The sequence below is a fragment of the Acytostelium subglobosum genome (genome assembly GCF_000787575.1).
Source record: "Acytostelium subglobosum LB1 DNA, scaffold: scaffold6, whole genome shotgun sequence".
NCBI classification, from domain to species: Eukaryota; Evosea; class Eumycetozoa; order Acytosteliales; family Acytosteliaceae; genus Acytostelium; species Acytostelium subglobosum.
In genome coordinates this window covers 764744-788001 of record NW_012236532.1, presented here as the reverse complement: position 1 = coordinate 788001, position 23258 = coordinate 764744, and the positions used below count along the sequence as shown (strand labels likewise).

General features: G+C 43.4%; 8 protein-coding genes across 8 annotated transcripts; 2 read left to right on the top strand and 6 right to left on the bottom strand.

The window, feature by feature from the left end:
• Nucleotides 1–156: 156 nt before the first annotated feature.
• Nucleotides 157–1046, bottom strand: SAMD00019534_036500 (hypothetical protein; the record flags this gene model as incomplete). Its single annotated transcript, XM_012904542.1, has 3 exons — nt 157–722; nt 813–933; nt 1002–1046. 3 exons carry the CDS (start codon nt 1044–1046, stop codon nt 157–159), a joined length of 732 nt encoding a protein of 243 aa, XP_012759996.1.
• A 1842-nt stretch (nt 1047–2888) lies between these two features.
• On the bottom strand, nt 2889–3380 carry SAMD00019534_036490 (hypothetical protein; the record flags this gene model as incomplete). The annotated part of the gene is made up of 1 exon (XM_012904541.1): nt 2889–3380. The coding sequence occupies one exon, from the start codon at nt 3378–3380 to the stop codon at nt 2889–2891; it is 492 nt and encodes a 163-aa protein (XP_012759995.1).
• Nucleotides 3381–3588: 208 nt separating this feature from the next.
• On the top strand, nt 3589–5035 carry SAMD00019534_036480 (hypothetical protein; the record flags this gene model as incomplete). Its single annotated transcript, XM_012904540.1, has 3 exons — nt 3589–3634; nt 3710–4170; nt 4244–5035. Coding segments are annotated over 3 exons (1299 nt in total), but the record flags the coding sequence as incomplete, so codon positions are not given.
• Nucleotides 5036–8726: 3691 nt separating this feature from the next.
• SAMD00019534_036470 (hypothetical protein) lies at nt 8727–9058 on the bottom strand (the record flags this gene model as incomplete). The annotated part of the gene is made up of 2 exons (XM_012904539.1): nt 8727–8909; nt 8981–9058. 2 exons carry the CDS (start codon nt 9056–9058, stop codon nt 8727–8729), a joined length of 261 nt encoding a protein of 86 aa, XP_012759993.1.
• Nucleotides 9059–9646: 588 nt separating this feature from the next.
• Nucleotides 9647–11363, bottom strand: SAMD00019534_036460 (hypothetical protein; the record flags this gene model as incomplete). The annotated part of the gene is made up of 4 exons (XM_012904538.1): nt 9647–10167; nt 10250–10587; nt 10648–10903; nt 10976–11363. The coding sequence occupies 4 exons, from the start codon at nt 11361–11363 to the stop codon at nt 9647–9649; spliced, it is 1503 nt and encodes a 500-aa protein (XP_012759992.1).
• Nucleotides 11364–13314: 1951 nt separating this feature from the next.
• SAMD00019534_036450 (hypothetical protein) lies at nt 13315–17593 on the bottom strand (the record flags this gene model as incomplete). Its single annotated transcript, XM_012904537.1, has 6 exons — nt 13315–13568; nt 13656–14691; nt 14770–15258; nt 15321–16834; nt 16926–17153; nt 17224–17593. 6 exons carry the CDS (start codon nt 17591–17593, stop codon nt 13315–13317), a joined length of 3891 nt encoding a protein of 1296 aa, XP_012759991.1.
• Nucleotides 17594–19058: 1465 nt separating this feature from the next.
• SAMD00019534_036440 (hypothetical protein) lies at nt 19059–19994 on the top strand (the record flags this gene model as incomplete). The annotated part of the gene is made up of 3 exons (XM_012904536.1): nt 19059–19344; nt 19431–19842; nt 19937–19994. 3 exons carry the CDS (start codon nt 19059–19061, stop codon nt 19992–19994), a joined length of 756 nt encoding a protein of 251 aa, XP_012759990.1.
• An 842-nt stretch (nt 19995–20836) lies between these two features.
• On the bottom strand, nt 20837–22314 carry SAMD00019534_036430 (hypothetical protein; the record flags this gene model as incomplete). Its single annotated transcript, XM_012904535.1, has 3 exons — nt 20837–21409; nt 21482–22147; nt 22213–22314. Coding segments are annotated over 3 exons (1341 nt in total), but the record flags the coding sequence as incomplete, so codon positions are not given.
• Nucleotides 22315–23258: the final 944 nt, after the last annotated feature.

The following is a 23258-nucleotide window of genomic DNA, read 5'->3' as shown; positions in this document are numbered from 1 at the left end:
ATGAATGAATGAATGGCACCAGATATATATTACATCATAATGATCATCTTGTGATCAAATTGGGCGATGATCATGTTGTGGGTGGGGTTTAGTTTGAATTTATGGAACGGACAAGGCCTTGATGAGTCACGGTCCAGTCCATGACGAAGATGACGATCATTGTTGATGCTGGTGTTGAGTCTCACGCTTGACCATCTGAGCAAGCTTGTCTAGACCACAGATACGTGACAGGAAGTAGTCGGAGGCCCATGATGGAAGATGAGAGAAGATGCGCATGAGTGTGGCCAAGGGCGCCGCGGCAAAGTGCGCTGGTGGATTGTCCCTCAACACCGCTGTGATGGTTTGATCGGCAAACTGCTTGGCTGTAATGCCACGCTCCTGAGAGTAGGTCGATCGTTTGATAATGTACTCTCTGATTCGCTCGTACAACGTTCCGTAGCTGTCCAGTCGCAGGTTCATCTCGGGTATGGCATTGTTTGCCAACTCTGTCTTTACACAACCAGGCTTGACTATTACCACCTTGATATCAAACGGTGCCAACTCCATACGTAGTGCATCACTCCATGCGTGTACGGCCGCCTTGCTCGCACAATACATCGCACAGAAAGGGTTGGCCACCAAGCCCGAGACACTACCCAACTGCACGATCAATCCCGATCGTTGATCAATCATTATCTTTGACACTGCCTTTGTTACATTGATCAGTCCAAAGAAGTTGGTGTCTAAATGTTGGTTGCCATGTTAGTCGTCAATCATGATTGAATGAGTGAGTGAGTGATCATATGAATGAATGAGTGAGTGTGGCGACCTACCAATGATTGCTCGGCCCTCAGCATCAGGTAACTCAATGGTTGGTGAGTAATGTGTGATTCCAGCGTTGTTGACCAATATATCGATGTGTCCTTCATTGGACATGATGGTCGCCACGCAGTCCTAATGATCATCACACATGGTCAGTCAGTGATCATTCAATCAAACAATCAACCATGACATTGACATACTTTGATTGAACGATCATTTGTAACATCCAACTCTAGGATGGACATGCCCTCATTCTCCAATTCTTTGATTGAATGTTGTCTTCTGGCTGTTGCATAGACCTTGATATCAGAATGAGCATGTAATGATCTGGCCAACTCCTTTCCAATGCCTGATGAACAACCTGTCACCAATGCAACTCTTCTTCTATTTCTTTGTTCTTGTAATTGTGTCATTGTACTCTCTCTTTGCACGCTCAATTATTGATTGAATGATCTTGGATGAAGATTTTGAGTCGAAATGACTTGTGGAATGTGGGAATTCATCTGATCAATCATATGATTTGGAATGATTCCTACACATTCATTATTTATCGACCATGTGTGTCCAGAGTCTGGAATGAATCCATAATAATTGTCTTTCAGTCCAGAATGATTGTCAGGTGACCAAGGTTATAATGAAGGGTATCGTAACATGGACACTTGGGTTTGGGCTTTTCAGGTAAAGTTTGAATGATGTAGGTCAGCTCATAGAGACGAGACACTCTAAAAGGGGAGATTAGTATCTACTATGACCTATACCCCACAGATCATAAGGAATGATTGAGTGGACCCTTTCACCATAGGTCCCACCACAAACAAACAATGGGGTACCTCTTGGGTTTCATTCTGCCTTCAGACCCATGTTTTATTTGAATTTCTGATGAAACATTGCGAAAAAGTGCCCATTCATCATGAAAACAGAGTGCTTCAATGGCCTAAGCATCACCCCTTAGGCCCACCATTATGTCAATGGAGCAGGGGTGCAAAGGTAGTTGGTACCAACAGACAAAGAGGGAGAGAGAAAAGAAAGATACAGGGTTTGATTGTTTGAATAAACTATTAAATATATTGATATTAATTTTATTGCAATCATCATTCACCAATTCAATCAATCAATCAATCCGAGTCATATCCAATCCAATCCAATCCACCTCACTTACTCCCTTTACCTTCTTTATCACTAACTTACTTTCGTCTGACTGACTAAATATTACATTCACATTTGGAGTGAACAACATATTAGCAATAGCAATCAACAATAGCATTCAGCAATAGCAATAGCAACAGGAACATTATCCATACGCTACAGGATAGAGCAATAGCAACAGGTACAACATTGTTACATTCAATCACACAATCACACACACTTTTTGTTTTATTACCATCATAATACTTAGACACAGTGATCAATCAATCAATCAATCAATCAGTGTCACTGTCCTGATTTACAAATCGAACTTTGATCATATCAGACGAGTCGACACCACCACACACCATATTCCCAACATCCACACATTCATCATTACTCAACACAACTCTCAAGTCAACACAACACATCACGTGCCCATACGATCCAAGTTTCCGTCTGTCACCTGATTGATCATTCACACATTCACACTCAATCAATCATTTCCCAACACACTCGCCCGAGAAAGGAAAGATAGAGACAACACCCGCTAGCCCGTCTGCCAAACTGATTGGATGATCCATTCACTCATAATTTTTATATTAACAATCAATCAATCATACCAAGATAAGATAGCCAAATCTCGTATCCCTCTCTTATTGGATCACAGATCATCATAAACCATCATCCATCCATCAACAATTACCAGAAGCAATCCAGGCTCATCATCAACAACATCATCAACATTTAATAATCAATCATTATACAAACATCCACGACGACGTCGAAACCTCTCTGTATATACATAACATACTCATACAACAATCAATCCCAGCCAGTCAGCCAGCAAGCCAGCCAACGATCCAGCCTTATTGCGACCTCCCTCCATCTTCCTCTCTTCAATCCAACTCTTTAGCTTCTAAGCTTAAGCTTTAGAAAATGACTTCCAGACTGCCGCCACCTCAAACATCGTTGTTGTCCAACAACAACAATAATAATACTTCACAGTCGTCGCCACCCCCACCCAAGCCCCAGGGACCACCCGTCACAAAGTCAGGTGCTTCCTCACCTGGCACGACCTCTGCTTCGCCAAATACATCTTCTCCACCCACCCGATCACCGCCCCTGCATCCCACATCCAAACCAATGGCCACTTCACACTCCACGTCACAGACATCCAGCAGCAGCATGGGTACAACAGGTTCAACATCGCCCTCGACCTCGGCTTCACATTCGCCTTCGCTTCCATCGACGCCTGCACCTCGCACGCCACTATCAAACACATCGACACCGGCACTATCCACAACTCCAACAATGAGTAGCAGTAATAGTCTGAGTAATTTGGTGTCATTGGCTAATGGTAGTGCGCAACTGGGCTCAGGCACACCATCGTCCACATCATCATCGTCACTGATGATGGCACCCGATGAGAAACTTGATAAACTCAAAGACATCACAACAAAGACAATTGACAACATTATATTCAAGATCAGCGAGATGAAGCGCGAGAAGCAGTTCCATCAATCATTCAAGGACATCATGAAGATCTCTGAGTCACTCGTGGACATTGAGCGCATGTTGGAGCCCATCGATATCATCGACTTTTCCCAGCCATCCACATCCACAGGCTCAGCTGGTGCATCCGAGAAGCTCGACTCTGCGTCCGAGCTCATCAAGATCATTCACTCCAAGTCAGTGCACACCAAGAGGAAGTCCAAAGGTAAGCAAGCCCGGATAGTCAGGCTCGCGAACCCATAATCTAACCTTAACTTCCTCATCCCAGCCACCGAACGCTCGGTAAACAGCATCGATTCGCTGCATACTGTGCTGCAGCAATGTCTGGACAATATTAGGAATAAGGTGCTGTTGATGAAGAGACAGTTGGCGCAGGAGACATCAGTGCCCACAGCAGTTAGTTATGGCGAGATCATAAGGAATATTAGGAATCAGCTCAATAGTATAAGGACACTGTCACTGCCAGACTCGGTGGTGTTGTGTGATGGTGAGAAGATCTTGTTCAAGGTTGAGTGTCGCTACCATCTCTACGACAACGTGACCACACAGTTGGCATCAGGAACACATGGCACTTCCAACTCACATGGATTTGGCAGTCTGACATCTCCACGCGATAACAATACCGCCCCAACAGTATCCACCAACGAAGAGGAGTATGTTCCAGGCACCTGCTTCATCACAAACTACCAGATCATATTCAATGGAGTTCATCAAAACAGTCTATTCAAAGTATGTACCATCCATGGAATCATTTCCAATCGTTCAAACTCAAACTCAAACTCAAACTTACACTCAAATCCAGAAATCATTCAGTTTGCACTCGATCCAAAAGATGGACAAGTCTGGAAAGAAGAAGTCTGTTGGCAACTCATTCTCGTATAGATTGAACTTCTTGTGCAAGGATGCAAGAACAATCTCATTGTCATTCGACAAGTCGAGCAACTCTCTGAAGGATGTTCGCAAGTGCGTGGAGAACACAATCGCCACATCGTTGTTCTGCTTCTTGTACAAGGCAGAGTACACTCAGAACGAGGTGACCAACCTTGGCTGGAACATCTACGACCCCAAGGACGAGTTTGCCCGTATGGGCATCCCCTCGCCCGACTGGAAGTACACACATATCAACAGCACGCACTTTATTTGCGAGACGTACCCCTCGCTGCTAGTCGTGCCAGACACCATCTCGGACGAGCAGCTCAAGGCAGTGGCCAACTTCCGATCCAAGGGCAGGATACCTGCGCTCTCCTACCGCCACTGGAGCAACAAGACATCAATCACACGTTGCAGTCAACCTCGTGTGGGCATTGGCAGAAACAGATGCGAGGAGGACGAGCAACTGGTGAACGCCATCCGTCTCACCGCCGTCGCCGCCACAACGAGCAGCGCAGCGCCAAGCTCGTCGACGATGGTCCACGCTACGGGGTCGACCATGGACGGCAAGAAGAGTGGCAGCGAGAAGACTTTGTATATTATAGACGCGAGACCCTATGCCAACGCCGTGGGCAACAGGGCTAAGGGTGCAGGATGGGAGATCATGACCAACTATCCAAACTGTGAGATTGAGTTCATGGACATTGCCAACATACATGTGTGATGCGCACGTCACTGCTGAAGCTACGTGAGGCTGTCGAGTCCAGCATCAATAAGGAGGACAACTGGTTTGCCACACTAGAGTCATCGGGATGGTTCCACCACCTCAAGCTGATCCTGGTTGGCGCAGTTCGCATCGCCAAGCTGATCCACATCAATCACTCCAATGTGCTGGTGCATTGCTCCGACGGCTGGGACCGCACGAGTCAACTGGTGGGCCTGGCAGAGATCTTCCTGGACCCATACTACCGCACAATCCGCGGTTTCCAGGTGCTGATCGAGAAGGAGTGGCTGTCGTTCGGACACAAGTTTGCGCATCGCTGCGGAATGGTCTATGGCAAGGATGAGGACGAGCGATCGCCCGTCTTTATCCAGTTCCTCGAGGCCGTCTACCAGATCATTAATCAGTATCCCAACAAGTTTGAGTTCAACTCGCACTTCCTGCGCACGATCTACACGCACGTGTACAGCGGCAGGTACGGCAACTTCCTGTTCAACTGCGAGCGCGAGCGAATCATGGCGCACTCATACGGCAAGACGATCAGTCTGTGGATGGAGATGGACCAGGCGATCGCTAGCTACCTCAACCCACTGTACCAGCCTTCGGACGACCGCGACGTCATCTTCCCCGACTGCTCCATCAAGAAGATGAAGGTGTGGAGGCAGATCTACTTCCCTCTCTCCGAGACTGAGTGCTACGAGAACGAAGAGAACTTCATACGTCTGGCATTCGAAAAGCAGATCGAGGAGCGCGCCGCCCTGTTCAGGGCAAAGCATCCATTGGTACCATATCGCAGTCACACAGCGTCCATCTCGCTGCGTCGTCCAACCATGTCGCAACAACAGCTGGTGTCCAATGGTGGACATTCGACGATGAGCGGTGGAGGTCCAAAGAGTATGTTGGAATTTGATAACAACTATATGATGGTGGATCCTTCAATGGAGGGTGGCAGCAGCAGCAGCAGTAGCAGTAGTAGTGGTAACATCAATGGTACACTTGGAAAGCATTCAATGGATGACAAAAAGAAAGGAAATGCTGCCATCACTGGATTCAACACTTTAAGCAGGAACTTCTTTAGGAAGAAGGACGCTGCGATCAAGAAGTAGTTCAGCAGCACTGACCTCCAAAAGAATAAATAACAATCTATACTCCATCCACATCAGTTGTATATAAAGATTAGAATCATACCAAGGATGAAGGAAGACAATTGATCTAGATAAAGAATTCTTGGAGGCTATATTATTCCACTTCGATATCCACGGATATTCTTGGGATGAGACAGGTATATATTCCGGCCACGATAATCCAAAGGCTATTGCTAGGTACCTGGCAAAGTGTTGGCAGTTAGCTTGCTCCCCAGGTACAGGTATCCCCACTTTCGTTCTTGATGAACTGACCGAAATGGCAAAGTCCAATGATGGACAAATGGTAGGGCGTGGTGCTGACCAGTTGGTACACAGGATCCAGAAGATGAAGTTGAGTTGGTATTTTTTGAAGAGGAGTCATATGGTACTTCTTCCAAGACCTGGAGCGATATCCAATACTAAATTGGCATATGTTGCTTGGTGGAATATTCTCAAAGAGAGTGTTCATACCATCACCTCTTGGGGAAGGTTGGTACTGATTGATATTAATAAAATCTTTTGGATAATTTAAAATAAATATTCAATAGAATATACTTACACTATTGAAGAATGATGATGTCGAAAAAAAGATACCCATGGATAATATTATGTTTGTCTGTTTGAGTATCAGTGTATATATCTTAATCTACATACTAGTACCTAAATGTTGAAATGCCCAGGCTATTTAATTGGAAGATTGGAAGATTTATTTTTATATTTATTGAATTAATATTGATTAATGATAAATATGTAGTGATTACGCAACTCCAGTACCAGATGGAGTTGTCTTTGGATAGACATATATTGAAAGAGTGTCTTGAGTCGGTCATATCCATTCTGGATATTGAGTGCATCACCTGGTGAAATGAACTCAGGATCTGAGAGTATAGAATGGACAAGGTCTTTGGTTGAGTGTTCTATTGGCTTGACATCTGTGACCTTGCTCCAAAATAGATGAAGACTGACTATATCAATGACTCTACATGGATGTTTGATAAATTGGTCCAGTTGCATTAGAGTGATTGCTGAATAGGCAAGATTGTACAAGTAGGAGAAGTATCCATTGAGCAATGTTGGGATATAGATGATACTCTCGGAAGTGAATGTATCCCTCTCAGGAACACTACCATTCTGATTCAACCAAACATAATGTAGCAAGAATATGTCAATCATCCATTGATCAATATCAATTGAAAGTGACAATGATTCGTTATCACTTGGAATGAACAATCTTGTGAACCTAAGTATGTATGAAAGAGTGAGTGGGTCCATAAGGTCCATTCCAATACATATAATACTTACAGGATAATGAGTATCTCATCAATAGTATGGTTGGATGATGTACTCCTTCTTGATGGACTTGATATCTTTGTAATAATGTGATGGTCTAGGAGGCGTTGGGACTCTTGATCAGATGCTCCAAACACCCAACACAACTCACGTATACATTGGTCAATCTCATTTCGTTGTTGTGTCTCTCGATAGTGCTCCACTAATCTAATCAGACGTTGTACTATGGGTTGAGTGTATGTGGCGAATGATTGATCTCTTGGTAAGTTTGGCTCAGGTATGAACCTGGAAATAGACATTGGTATTATAGGGATGGCAGTTGGGGTCTCCTCGAATAGGTAGTTGGAGGTATGGACAATGTACTCCATGGCCATGGATGTAGTTGATGTTGATGAGCATTGACCAAWTGTCTCTATCTGATGATGTAGGCGCCAACAACAAGGTTGACAGTATGTTATGATCAATGATATGATTTCCATAACCAAAGAGCTGAGAGAGGTATGTATCCTTGATATGTTTGATGTACAAGTGAGAAATGACAGGCTGACTACTGACACAATAGAACTTATATGACTGTTCACATCTCTCCATCAAGTTCTTCTGTCCTGAAATGGATTGTGGAAAATTAATCACCATGTTGATTGATGAGTGATTGAGAGAGTGGACGTTACCCTCAACAAATAATGATGAGAATATCTTCATACGATCACTTCGCTTCTGACAGCCATTCTCATTGATTGTCCTCACATGTTTGACAATGGCACCAACATTGGCAAGTCCATCATTGGTCTCAAACTCCTTCCATCGTCTAAACTGTTTGGTATAATCATTGCCAACCAATGTTGCTAGTATTGGAAGTAACTTGATCAATTGATGGTCAGTCATTGGTATCAACACAATCAATTCTTTGGATGGTACCCTACCTCCGTAGGGATTCGAAATACTTGGTCAGCCACATTATGGATATTGTATCCAATGGCTACCCCTTCATCCTTGGTACACCAATGATTGATGTTGAAGTACATGGTAGAGGACAGGTTTTTGAAGAAAAAGAAGTCAGAGTCACAGGATAGAATACCAAATGCACGGTTGATGATTGCGAATCTAACAATGTCAGTGTCTGCCTCTTGGAATGAAGTATAGCTCTCATATCCCTCTTCTCGAATAGTGAGCTTGAACACACTCTTTGTTGGTGGAACGAATGTTAGGAATGTGATCGAAGGAGAGGAGGATATTGACTTACATCCATGAGCATTGGTGGAGGGAACTGTTTGAAGTATTCAGGGAGATGGGTGGTCATGTTCTTTGAGCAGGCCCATCATGTTTCTAAGTCGTTCCAAATGGCTGTCTCCACGCTTTGACTGGTGTTTGTGATCTGGAGTACTGCCATCAAAGAAGAAAACAACGTCCAATCCAAACTTCTTGATCTTGTCTTGTAGGTATTGTTTGATTGTATCAACATACTAAGTTATGATGTTAATGGCTGGGTAATGGATGTTGGTACAAACTTCAAGTAATGTTCCAAACGACATACTCTTTGAAGATCACCGCATGAGATTAAAGGATCATGGGTTGCCAAGTGGTAGGCCAATGCATTGGCATCAATGACCATAACCCTGGATGAATGGATTATGATGTTGTTAAGATTGATGGCCCTTCAATGACTCTGGATACTGTAACATACTTCTGGAACTATCAAGTTCATTTAGGTTGATTGTTTGGCCAACTCTATGACCCTGCGGCATTGTCTCAAAGTACTTGATATAGCGATATGACCTATACACTCCCATCTTCTAATACATGTAAATATATATAATGAATAGAGATAATACAGACTAATATCATTGTTATTGGTGATGTGGAATGTAGGAGGTAGGAGGTAGGGCACCTACCCATCATCCMATCCAATTCATCAACCAGTCCAACAAAAGACCTGTCGTTCCCATCCTGATTGAGAACTGAGTATGTATGATGTTTGTGTGTGTGTGTTTGGGGAGTGATCACAACAATGAATGTGTGATTGATTGTTTGAAGGCTTCTCAAAGTGATCTCACAGACTGACTGTCGTCAAATAATTGAACACAGATAATCATTTAAATGTACATATTACAATCGTTGTTTTTGATAAGGTTTGAGCTGTGTCGACTGAATGTCCTGAATGACTAACAGACTGACTGACTTAAACTGGCTGACTATCTGACTAGTGAGACGACTGCCCTATGGGCACAACGTTGGTGTAGATTGGTTTGGCCGAGTTGAATGATTTCCTCTTGTCTGCAGCCATGTCGTCTGCCGTCTTGGACTCGTCGACAAAGGTGGGCATCGATGCAACCGAACTGCCTTGGCTGAGACTAGAGGAAACAGTGTTAGTCGAAATGACCGAGACATCATCGCTCATGCTCAGCGAACTGATGTCGGTGAGGGCCTGGTTGTTGCTTTTCTCTGCATCGTACTTTTGGATTCTCATCTCCCTCTCCTTCCAGTACTCGCCGTTGAACAGCCATCTGTAGCCAAACTGGGGGTCGTCCACCTTCTTGAAGTAGTTGGGAGTGAATGGCTTTCCGGTTCTCTCACGCTCTCTTCTCTTCTCACGCTCCCTGTCCTCTATCCTACTCTTCTCCTTGTTGGCCAGCTTATTATCACCGGCCTCCAAGCTCCTTCTATCTGAGCGGAGTCTTGAGTCTGTTGGTGGAAGGATGTGCTCATAGTCTGGGTTGATCTCTGTTTATATTTGATTGATTCGTTGATTGTTAGTTTGATGTTGATGATTAGAACTAGGTCACACAACTCTGTCAACACATACCATTCAATGATTGAATGAAGGAACCAAGCTTCCACTTGTTGGTCTTCTCCAGGGGGTCGGCGCCAGCCTTCCAGATGGTGAACTCGTCGATCTTGTCTCCCTTGTCATCGAGCTTGGTCATCACAATGTACTCGTTCCAGCGTCCACTGACCAAGAACTTCTTCTTTCCGTTGGCATCGGAAATCTCTCCAGAGATCTTCCTGGCGGCATTACCCTCGAACCAACCTGACTTGTGGAAGGTTATAATGGCCTTGTCACCAGTGACATGGTTAACAATGGACAGAGTGCCATGATGCTCCACCCACATCTTGCCAACCAATATATTATGACAACATGATCTAGATTGAATATGATATATTAGTATGGTTGTTTGATTGAATGAGTAGATGGAAACTTACGATGGAACTTTCCATGAGTAGTGCTCATTATGATCGTTGAGATAGAGATGGTTGTTACCCATACTGAAGATATCGACAGAGTTACCCCAGAACTTGGTTGTAATCCATGACTCTTGTTGAAGGTTAAATCGAGCACTTGAAGTCTCACAAACTCCAATGGGGGGATGATGGCTCACTTGCTCACTCAATGTACAGTAACTTCCATTCTTTGGAATATATTCAAATGTCTCTCCGAGTAGTGGATTGAATGGTTTTGCTATTTAATTAATTGATTGAATATTAGTATCAATATATGGGTAGTATAATAATAAATATAATAATAACTTACCAGTTCTGACATATGAACTGAATAATGCAATATTGAATGCTGTGATGTAGACCAGTCTATCGATTGAGTTGTCAAGATCACAGGCCTTCTCTAACAGACGGACAAAACGCAGTGGCTCAACTTGGGATTGGAGAACGGTCAGTGGCTCAAAGAAGTAGACTGGGAGTGACACCAATGACATTGTGTCCTTGCCTATCAGGCCGCTGACTTTGGTCCATAACTTCTTCTTGTCCTCTGGTGGCTCCAATGCTTCTCCGTCCTTTCCAAAATCTACATGGTCCATATAATCCTGGTCCTCTGCAGAGTTACCAACCTTATCATCATTTGATGATGTTGTCTTTTCATTATTCTTCTTGTCCTTCTTGGACAACTTCTTTAAGAATGACATTGTTTGTTGATTGTAATATATGTTGATAAATTGAATAATATATAATTATTAAGATGAATATGGTATTATCCCTAAATGTTTAAAAGAGATATGTGAATTATTTGTTTGAATTGTGTAAAGATAAAGATATAATTATAAATGTAATAATAATAATGTGTGCGTAGAGTTAAAGAATAGAGGGAAATCTTGAATGAATCTAGAAGAGGCGGATGGGATGAGATGGGAAACAACAATAAAGATTGGTTGGTTAGTATGGTAACTTTGAAAGGGAGTTGAGTGAGAATGAACGAGCAACTGAGTGTCCGTTGGTATGTGTGGTGGGCGAGAGCCACCTACCAAACGTGGTAGAGGCCAGGACAGTACTTAGCGCGCCAATACATTGAAATGAACTGCATGGCGCACTATGTTCACATGAGACAAGTGTGTGTGTGTGTGTGTGCTTATGGTAGAGAGTGTGTGTGTGGGGGTAGGTGTGAAGATGTGAGAGATGCTGGGTGGGTGGGTATGAATGAACGAGAGATAGACTGTTGGTTTGCTTTAGATCTGAAATGAGGAAGAGATGTAGTGTCTCTATGTATGGGTCTGCGCTTGTGAGTGGGGTTAAGGGATAATACCTTGTTATCTCTTTGTTTGAAAGATGAAAAATGGGTAGAATTGATTAACTTTAAAAAGAGTTCGTTTGGAAAGTAAACAATCGAGGAATACAATATGTAAAGAAGAATCAGATTGTTGATAATGATTGATGAATCGACGGATGGATGAATGTTGATGTAGATGTGGTGTGTTTAGAAATAGAAGTGTACTCTTTGCAGACTTTAGGCCATTTATATCTTAGGTCGGCCGTCTTGTAGAAGTAAACACATTCTACAACAACAAACATAATGGTTCCCGGGAAATCATCCAGGGTGTGGAATGAATGAATGACTCATAGTCAAAGTGAAGTGAAGTGTAGTGAGGCGAAGGGGTTGTTCGAAGTGAAGGTGTGAAAATCTAAGTTGTGTGTGGGGCTGTTCTAGAAATGTGTTCCTTCAATCGGTTTGATGTAATTATTTGTATGTTTGCATGTTGATTAATGATATGATGTATTTGGGAGGCATACCTAAATAAATGGATCGATTGAATTGACCTGGTATATTTATAAATATAATGTATGTAACCTTTATGAGGAGGGGCGGATATATGTATCTTTCTTATTATTTGTTTAAGTTTAATGTTTGATAATGATACTTGTTTCCAAATTGTTGGACATATATATTCCATCAACTTTCGATATATATGATACTTTTATAATTATTCTTTATTGGATGAAGGGTTACAAATATGAGCTAATTTACCAAAAAAGGATATATTGGAAGCAAATCTTTAGAGATGCCTACAAACATTCTACGCAAACCCAACCCCCACACATATACAACGAGGCTTGACGAAGGCCCAACACCCCCAACACCCACAAGTCGTGTCCACGCCCCAATCTTGCTCCGACCGACCCCAACACTCATTCTTTCATTCGTTCATTCCTTGGGGATGGAGGTGGTTTTGCCATCTAATTTGTGAGGTCCTTTTGTGACTCAGACATCTGAAGGTCTAAGGCTCACAAGTCACAAAACTATCAATACCACCTCAAGAAGGACTCTATCGTCATTGTCATGAAGCTTTGGACCTGGGACCGTTTGGTCTGCACTATTTTATCCTAATTTGGACACACACACTTTGTTCTCAATGGGACCATTGTCAGATCTTTAATTTGACCTCAAAGTCAGAACAATGAGAGACGATGAGTTCCAAACGGCACTTTTATCCGTTGAATGGTTGGATGTTTGAATTATTTTTATTATTAAAACGACTACTTCCAAAAATGAGTTATGGATTTGTATAATAATATAACAAACAATCTTAGATTTGTCATTTAATGTGGTAGGGACATGTCCACCACCATGATGTATCCTTTATTCTACACTATGGCGTTGTTGGCAGCCATGTCCTTAGCCTTGTCTTTGGCGGATGATCTCTTCTTGGACATACTGATGTTCAGTATATCATTGGACAACTTCAATAGTTGTTGATAGTCTATACATAATGATCCGTCATCTTGGTTTGTGTCATGATTGTCTTCATCGTCGTCATCATAAGAGTTGGACGACATGTGTGGCAGTTTGGAAATGAAACTGATTAATATGTTCTGGAGTGATGAGAAGTCGGTGGTTCCTGTAAGGTGTGTGAAGTGAAGTGGTTAGTGTTTGATCGAGTCAAGCGTGGAATGGTTCCATTGATTGGATTGGACTGGAAACATACTAGAGTATTGAGTGGCAGTGTGTATGATGATGGAGATGACGTTGAGACTGTGATAGATGGATGTTTTGCTCATTGATTCAAACTTGACATAGTTGAGTAGATGCTCGGCCAATGAGTTGATGGCAGGCGTGCACTTGGCAACGGTGGAGATGACAAAGTTGCACATGGGCGTCAACTTGTCCAGACTGCTGATGGTCCTCGGCGCCAGATACTCGCCAATCTCGGTGATGTTGATGATTACCGGCTCCATGATCAACTTGACAAAGTTGCTGAGTGTGCCGCGCTGGAAGTGCAGTGTGAGCAGGTCCGCTAGCCTAAAGAAGCTGAGAGGCGACTCGGAGCAGGCCAGCTCGCGTCTCGACGAGTGGTCGATCACGTCCAGCAATGTGCGCACCAGCTTGAACGATGCCTGCAGCAGCATCTGATCGTCCTGCGAGGCGTAGTAGGCTTGGTAGGTGAACTTGGCAATGACGGGGATGACGGCGTCGAATGCGCCATTTTTTGGCATCAGCTCGAGCAGGACATCAATGCGCTGGCACAGCTCAAACAGAGTGGTCGGTCCACAGAGTCCGAGCGTGATGTTCTCCGTGACGAACAGCAGGTAGCTGTGCAGGATATCGAGAGGGAACTTTGGGGCCTCCTCCTGCGGTTCATCATCCTCTTCGTCTTCATCGTCTGACGACGATCTCTTTCGCTTGCTCGAGCTCACTTGCTGTCCATTCTCAATGTATGATTGGATCATTGGCATGAGCACTTCGAATCCCCAGCGGAACAGCTCCTGGAACAGCTCCGAGTCCTTCTGGAGTCTCTCGGAGGCGCCCTCAGCATGGAACAGGATCTTGCAGTACATTACAAAGCAGGACACCAATAGCTTCTCACTGATGTACACATCGGAACGCTGCACAGTGTCATCATCAGGTCGGCACAGATGAGTCAGGCGCATCTGAGTGTGTGGCATATACGCCAACAAGTTCTCAATGAGCAACATCAACACCTCCAGTTGCGCCAGAGTGCTGCTACGTGTCTCGTGATGTTTCTACAACAGTTGGCTACATGTTAGTGCATGGTCGGTTGGTCGACTGATTGATTGATCGATGGAGAATGATCAACATACCAAAAGAATGTCCAAGAATATCAGGGATATCATTGCCTTGTCAGTTGCCGCGGCCATCTTGAGTTCGAATGGTACCTCCTCGGGATGATCGTCCTGGTCTTCGTCCTCATCGCCAGTCTTTCTCTTCCTCTTGCTGTTGTTGTTGTTGGTGATGGACTTGCGACCAGAGGTGTCTGGATGACTGTTTCTTTCGTTGAGCAAAAGCAACGGAGTGCCAATGTTCTCAAATATGATCTGTAGCACCTGGTCGGGAATGTTCCAGGAGAACAAACAGAGCAACAGTGTCTGCTTCAGCTTGTCTGGTGTGGTCTGGTCGATCTCTTGGAAGTTCTGCAACAACACCTCTTTGAGCATTGGGAAGTTGGACATGCTAAAGAATGAGGCGATGTTGATGGCGAGGCACATCGAGTTGATTCGTGGTGTGGCCGCAGAGAACAACCAAATGTAGAGTGATGTGATACTCTGATCATTGAACTTGGCCAGCAAGCCCTGTGATTGATTGAGTGAGTGGGTGAGTGATGGAGTGTGACTTGCGTTGCAATCAAACATACCTTGACAATATACTGATTCTCTTCAAGTTCCAGATGAGGCTTGATCGATGACAATGTGTTCTCTACAATCTCCAACAGACATTCGATGTCCTCCAGGGTGATTTGAAGCTCACCATCCTCCTCGTCAGCTGGCTGCTCCTCGACCTCAACCTCCACCTCTGGCTGCTTCTTCTTTGATGCGGCCGCCTTACCCTTGCCACGCGCCGCCTTCTTCTGGCCAGCCGCCTTGCCGCGTCCCTTGGCCGACTTGGCATCAACGCTGCTGCTGGGTTGGTGCAGCTGGCTGACGTCGGGGTTGTGAGTCAGGAACGTGATGATGAACTTGAAAGTGATCGACAGGAACTTGGCAATGGAGACGATGGGCACAAAGCTGACAATGTTGGAGTAGAAGCCCACCGTGGCATTCCTCTTGCTCTTGACTAGCATGATGCAGCGGTTGACCATCTCGGATGACTTCTCGTTCTCGGGGAAGTAGGCCTCCACCAGCAGTTGTGTGAGCTTCTTGGAGAGTGTGGCGCTCTTGTGATCAACGACCATGCGCTCCAACAAATGGTCGAGCGGGACGATGTCGAGGAAGCGGATGGTCGAGATGCCCTTGAGGAAGAGCATCAGGTCCAGAAAGGCCTCACGCACACGCTCCGAGCTGTCGTGTATCAGCACCGACATCTGTGGTAGCAGTTGCTTGAGCATGTTGTGTGACAGAGCCTGGTTATCGAGCAGGTACTTGATGCCCTCGAACACGGTCTCGCGCACCGCGCCGCTGGACTTGTCGCGGGCCAAGTCGCCAATGATCTTGGACAGGAGCACGCGCGATGTGGACACGGGAATGATCTCCCAGAACTTGGCCAACACGTTGCAGAGAACGCCGTGGATGGCCGTTTGGCGAACAGTGATCGCTGGATCGAACAGCAGCTTCTGGAGCTCGATGAACTGCTTTTGGAGCACCTCGTCGATCTCGCGCTGTGGCGCCTCGCGGTCGTGCAGTGGGAAGGAGTCGACAAACAGGCGGGTGGCATTGGCGCGCACGCCAGAGTTGGCGACCGACAGCGAGCGCCACAGGATGGGCTCGTAGACGCGCAGCAGCATTGAGTCGACCGTCTTGTCCTTGGCCTTCATCTCGTGGAAGTAGTGCAAGAAGGCCATTGTGGCCTTGAACAACTTGGTGTTGGCGGCGTGGATGGCGCACTGCGCCACGTTTTGGAGACAACCAAACTCGATGCGCAGCAGGAAAGGGCCGGTGGCAACCCTCCAGGCTTTGTAGTAGACCTCTGCGTAGGCGTCCATGATGGTGCGCGAGCAAGACAGCAGCTGACCTTTGACCACATTATGAATGGCATCGATGAATTGTGGACGAATGGTGAATAGGAAGGCCAACATCTTGCGGCCATCCACCGTCTTTACAAACTGAGGCTGGATGAAGCAGCCCAGCAGCAATTCCTGGATGGACATTGAGCTCTCATCGCCAAAGTCCAGCGCCAACAGTGCATTCCTCATATTATACAGTCTTGTGATGTCTATTGATTGATTGATTGGGATGGTTCCGGTGAGTGAGTGATTGGGTATCGTGCGGGTGAGTGTGTCGCGTCGCGGTCGCCAACAACATACCTGCCACAACAGTTGATTCATATGCCTTTTGGATAAGATATGCAATGGTTTGGGGCGCCAGCTCCTCTTTCCTGGGCCTATCCTGTTTGTACCAAAGCTCGCACAGCATGGCGATATCGTTGGCCAGCTTGCCATACATCTTGGCCAGTCTAGCCAGCACATCCTTGGCAAACAGTTGTGTCTGTGTCTCAATGTTCATTTGCAGACTAACGATTGGCAGCAAGAGGTCTAAACATGATTGAGTTAGTATATGATGTGCTCGCGGATCTGACCTGGCCGCCGACAAAACACAACGTACCATGTGATATATTGATGATTTGAAAGAGCTGCTCGGGGGGGTCCAAGGTCTTGAGCTTGAGGTATGATGAGCAGAGATGGAGCACGCACTCATAGCTCTTGAGCGACTCGATTAGTATTGACTTGGCAGTGTCCTTGTCCATGTCCATGTTGGTGTCGTCCGATGGTGTCAACATCTCCTCTTCGATCAGTGGCACCATCTTGCCGCGGAGCAATATATCAAAGAGTTGCTCATGATGCTTTGCTGGGAGCCATGCGAGAAACTCTTGCATTTTAGCGCCATCCTCACTCTTTGGTGAGGCCAGTGTTACAAATGTTGAATGTCCACTGTTCTCTATCGCCTTGAACAACTTGTTCTTTAACTTCTCCATTATATATATTTAAATATGATTGATTTGATTGGATTGATTGATTGATTGATTCGTTGGTAGTTTGTTGAATATATATGATGTTGTTTGTTGGTTGAGTAGTATCTTTTGTTCAATCAAGTCATACTAACTACTTGACAGACTTGATTCTAAACGTTTGATTGATCGTTTGATCGATTGAATGAGTGATCAATATGGCCTGTATTGCTCTGATTAAGATAATGTCGTAATGTATATTTATAAGATAGAGATAAAGTAATAAGTACAAGTAAGTGATAAGACTCAGATCATCATTGATTTGAAAATAGACATTGTTTAAAATTGGCGCCAAAAACCCTTCAATTTGAGCGCCAACTGTTCAAAAACACATTGATTCCAACAAACTCATAATTATTGATTGGAACAAAGAGATAACACCACCAAATATTCCACCGACATTCAATTCTCTCTCTTTACTTTAATCAATCATTTATAACTTTAGTATATCTTGGAAAGAAGTTTCAAGGCATGCATGTCTATACGTTGTTCAATCAACAATCAATCAATCACACACTCAAACATTACGTAAATGATCAGATCAACGTAATTCTTATCATGTAGGGTCATGTATATCTCCTTCATTTGCAGCACGAGTGACACCTGTCAAGTGCCACTTGTAAACATTTGTGTTTTTTATTTTGGCAAAGGCCTCTTACTGACCCTCGATATCTTTATCATTCGTTCATTCGTTCATTTATATTGTCGGCATTACGAATAATCAACTTACGTATTATCTATGTCATTCAATTCATTTAAATGTTATGCTTATATTTGAGAAAAGTCTCGAGAAACATATCAATTAATTAGATCCATTTATCCAAAACTTCCAACCAATTCCTGAACAATGCTCTACCCAATACTAGCCCGCACACTAGATCACTCTCTTGATTTTATGTTCGATTGGGAACTGTCCTGCCAACATCATTGTTGTACCTTTTTAGCAAATGACACCAGTTAATTGATGCAAACATCACACCTACATTGCAGTAATGAGCATGTTTATATTGGTGGGGTGGGTGTGGTACCTGTGGTCGGGCCTGGTCCTAAGTTTATCCAATTATGATGTGTCCATGTGTTAGTGTGGACCACCCCACTAGTGGCACTATTTAACCACAAACTCGTTTACAAGCACTCTTTATAAAAAGCAACGCACTTCTCCATCTTTGTTGGAATCCCAATACACACACACACACCACATAAACACATAACTCGCGAACCCTGTTGTCATTTGGGCTCAATAAACATTCGTCTTCTTCTCGAACCTCAATCCATCTTTAATTAACACTTGCACACACACATAAACATACTTATTATCTTTATATATTCACAAAGTATAACTATCTATACTTATACACATACAATCAATCAATCAATCAATCAAACATATATATATATATACATACAATACAATATATAAACATACATAATAATGGATAACTTAAAAGTATATAACAATCATCATAAGGAGGAGGAGAATGATGATGAGGAGATCTATGAGAATGGTTCAAAGGCTTTGATGAAGTCTGTAAAGACAAAGACAAGAGATCCAGCATCGGCCAAGTGTGAACAGGTGTTGGGCAAGATGCAAGATAATGTAAAGTCATTGCTAGAGTCTATTGGTGAGGACCCCGAGCGTGAGGGTCTCCAAAAGACACCCCTACGTATGGCCAAAGCTTTAATGTACTTTACACATGGTTATGAGTTGTCTGTCGATGGTATGTATACACTCATTCATTCATTCATTCATTCAATCACTCATTCACTCACTCATTCAATCACATCAATCAATCAAATGAAACAGAGATTATTGGAGGTGCAATCTTTAATGAGAACCATCATGAGATGGTTGTTGTAAGGGATATTGATATCTTCTCGCTATGCGAGCATCATATGGTTCCATTTTATGGAAAGTGCCATATTGGTTACATCCCCGATCACAAGGTACTGGGTCTGAGCAAGCTGGCCAGAATCGCCGAGATCTTTGCCCGTCGTCTACAGGTCCAGGAGCGTCTCACCAGACAGATTGCATTGGCTATCCAGGAGGCCCTGAATCCACTGGGCGTGGCCGTCGTCATTGAGGCCAGTCACATGTGTATGGTCATGCGTGGTGTACAGAAGCCTGGCTCCAGCACAGTAACCTCATCAGTGTGCGGTGTCTTTGAGGTGGACTCAAGGACCAGAGCAGAGTTCTTCAGTCTGATTAGAAGTCAGAAGTAAATAAATATAATATAATATAATATAAAATACGTAGCCATTTCGTTCAAATTATTCGAAGTTATCACCAACAAATCAATCACATGATCGTAGGGTATTCGCCAAGTCCACCCATAAGAACGAGCTGGCTATCTCCGATAATACATTATAAACAGATAAATATGGTTATATATCCGAATGATTAAAATTGGAAGTTACTCGTTTGAAGAGTTGGAAGCAACACTCTGAGCAATCTTGATGGTTGGTGGTAGATTGTTATTTGTAATCCACATCATCATCAATTTTTCCAATCTATTATCAATATAAATATCTTTCATCAATTAATCAATCAGTATATTAATTAATCAAAATAATAATATAAATTTATTTGGACAATGAAGAATAATTTTTTTTAATAGTTTATCCTTATATTTCTAGTCTCTTTACTATTTGTAGGATCAAAGTCTGAAATTATTCAATCGTTTAAGTTTGCTTAGTGGATTCTACGATTCAAGAATAACAATATATCAAAACAGAAGAAAGAGTCCTTCTGACATACAAGTACTGGATGGTGGTACACCCAATGACGACACAATCCTTCCCATTGTTCCATTGCAATCTACACCTGCCTATAATGATATTCTAGATAAAATAGTACCAACGGTTGAATTAAAAATTAAAATTAATTAATAAATTTACAAATCATCAACCAAAACCCAACTTGGTTTATTGACATGTTGTAAAGTCTGCCAAAGCATTGGGGATTGTCACTTGAGGTAACTTGAAGTCAATATTCTCGCCTTCTAATGATGGGAATGCCATGGTCCACTCTCTATTAATCACCTCCATGAACCTTCCTATTTTTCCAGCTTTCTCCAGTCCTTGTCTGTTCAAGTCCACCGCGCCACCCATCATGGCGAACAAAGTTGTAACTAAATATCCATGATTGAAAGTTTGGTAAGAGATTGAGTGATTGAGTGAGTGGAATCATTCCAAGAATATATGTAATTACTCACTCTTTGAATCCCATGTGACGAGTGGACTTATCTCACTTCCTTGATTGTTACCGGCTTCAGTGGAACCGTATTGGTTCTGCATGGCTGGCGCACTGATCATGTTGTAATACCATGCAGTTCCATGTAAGAGATCAACGTCTTGCACGAGGAATAGTGGGAATGAACCATATGGAGTCATCACATCATTGGACAACACAGTCTCGAATGCAATCTCTTGGATTCCATTGGCCGAGAAGTAGTTGTACACATAAGAGTCTACTGATGAGATGTTGTTGCATGATGCAAACAGTCCAGGATATCCATGCATTGAGGAGAATGATGTTCTTGCACGCTCGCCATTCTCAAACACACGTCGGTTGATGTCCACGTCTTGATAGGGAAGCATCAAGTACTTCCATTGCTCATGGCTGGAGAACCACCATCCTCGCTGCACTGTTATCTCGCCCTCTGGTGCCTGGAAAGTAGTGCTCTGCAGCAACGGTCTCTTGTTGACCCATAATTGGTCACGTTCAGTGTCATTGGCCCATTCACAGAACAGGTCCATGAACACAGTCAACATCTCGCCCTCATACTGATTGATTGATTGATCGGTGTGAGTGAGTGGGTGAGTGATGTATTGGAATCATTCCGGAGATGTACTTACTGGGTCATCAAGGAAGCAATTGCAATTGTTGGCATAGTTTGATGGAGTTGGCTGAGAGTAGATGTCATTGATGTGTGTGACAGAGTTGATGTAGCCGGGTTGAGTGTAGAAGATCATCTTGGCATTGTTGGCCAGAAGGTCAAGGTAGGCTTGGTATCTCTGAGCCAACTCAGTATACACTGATTGTGATGATGAACCAGCGCTGGAAGCAGCCTTCATTTCAAGTGCTTGGACTACCGCATACATACCCCAGATCATCTCACCATTGTCCAGACCTGGTACACTGATCGACCATGCACCGGGCAAAGGGTAGACACCAGTGTCATTCACTCCAACCCAAGGCATGAAGCCACCATATCCTGGGAACTGCTTGTTGAATGCCTCGTAGGTGGTGATCTTGTTGGTGAGGATGGTGATGATGTTGTCCAATGGACTGCCACCGCCACTGGTTCCATTGAGTGGGACGTGAAAGAATATTGATGCATCAAAGCCTGTTGACGTCTTGTCTAACAAGGCCAATGCCAACATTCCAAGATGTATTGACTCCTTTGATGGTGCACTGAAATTATGCAAAGGTGCAGCAAGTTCACCAGTTGTATAATTGATTGCGTGACCATCATAAGTATATCCAGATAGTGTATTGACTCCAATAAGGTGTTGATGGAACTGTGTGTGATTGTGTGAGTGGAATGATTCCAATCAATCAACTTTATAATCTTGATGATACATACATTTCCTTCCCAATACAATACATCATTGATGAATGAATGTCTTTCGTCTGAACTTGATATCAACTTGTCCAAAGAGTAGTCTTTAGCGAACCTACATGAACTTGTTGGTGCACTTGGTCCACCTATCACACCTGCAAGTACCAAGGCAATAATAAACAACTTATATATTATCGTCATTCTATATATCTCTGTCTAACTATGATTGACCATCAATTAACTGATCAGTCGTAGAGGGCACTACTCACCATTGATCAATCATCAATTCGACCTAATACAATGGTTACAAATATCATGATATGTGTAAAATTGAATCGATCTGGAGCACGACTGTTGGTTTGATCAAGATGACTTGACATGTATCTAAATTGCGAGGACTTGAAGTTCTTCTTTTAATAGACTCCAACTATTTGTTATTTATCTATCTATCTCTTTCAGACTAATACACTTACATGCTTTTGTTCACAAATTCAATGTACCAGGTTACATTTATTCGTCATTCTTAGAAGCCTGGGACTGACTACACGAAGGTTATGAACCCGAACAACCCCAGTACCCCCTCATTCATTCAATCTCATTGTTAACCACCTTCGTGATTCGTCAACCTTGCTTGCTTGAGCCAAAGGGTTAATGAATGTTATTAGTAGAGACATGTAATAGATACAGATATAGGTAAAGAGATAGAGATAGAGATAGGTTAGTAACAGGATGGCAGTAAAGGATCATCTTATTATTGTATCACTGTTACTTATAGTCATACCATCTATATTCTATTTAATCTTTGTGTAAGTACATGTCATACAACATTGTATATCACATGACTAACTTGTGATGTTCAATCAATCGATCAATCAATGTAGCGTACCAGTTCTATACGTTAGAATAGGTTATTACTTTATAATAGCATGGGCAATATCATTCGTAGCATCATTGACATGTTTATTAACGGCTAGATTATTAGATCCTGGTTATATACCAAAGGGTATTCCTCCAAAGGTTAATGATGATGTTGTTATTGATCATTCATATATAATAGAAACAGCTGCGGG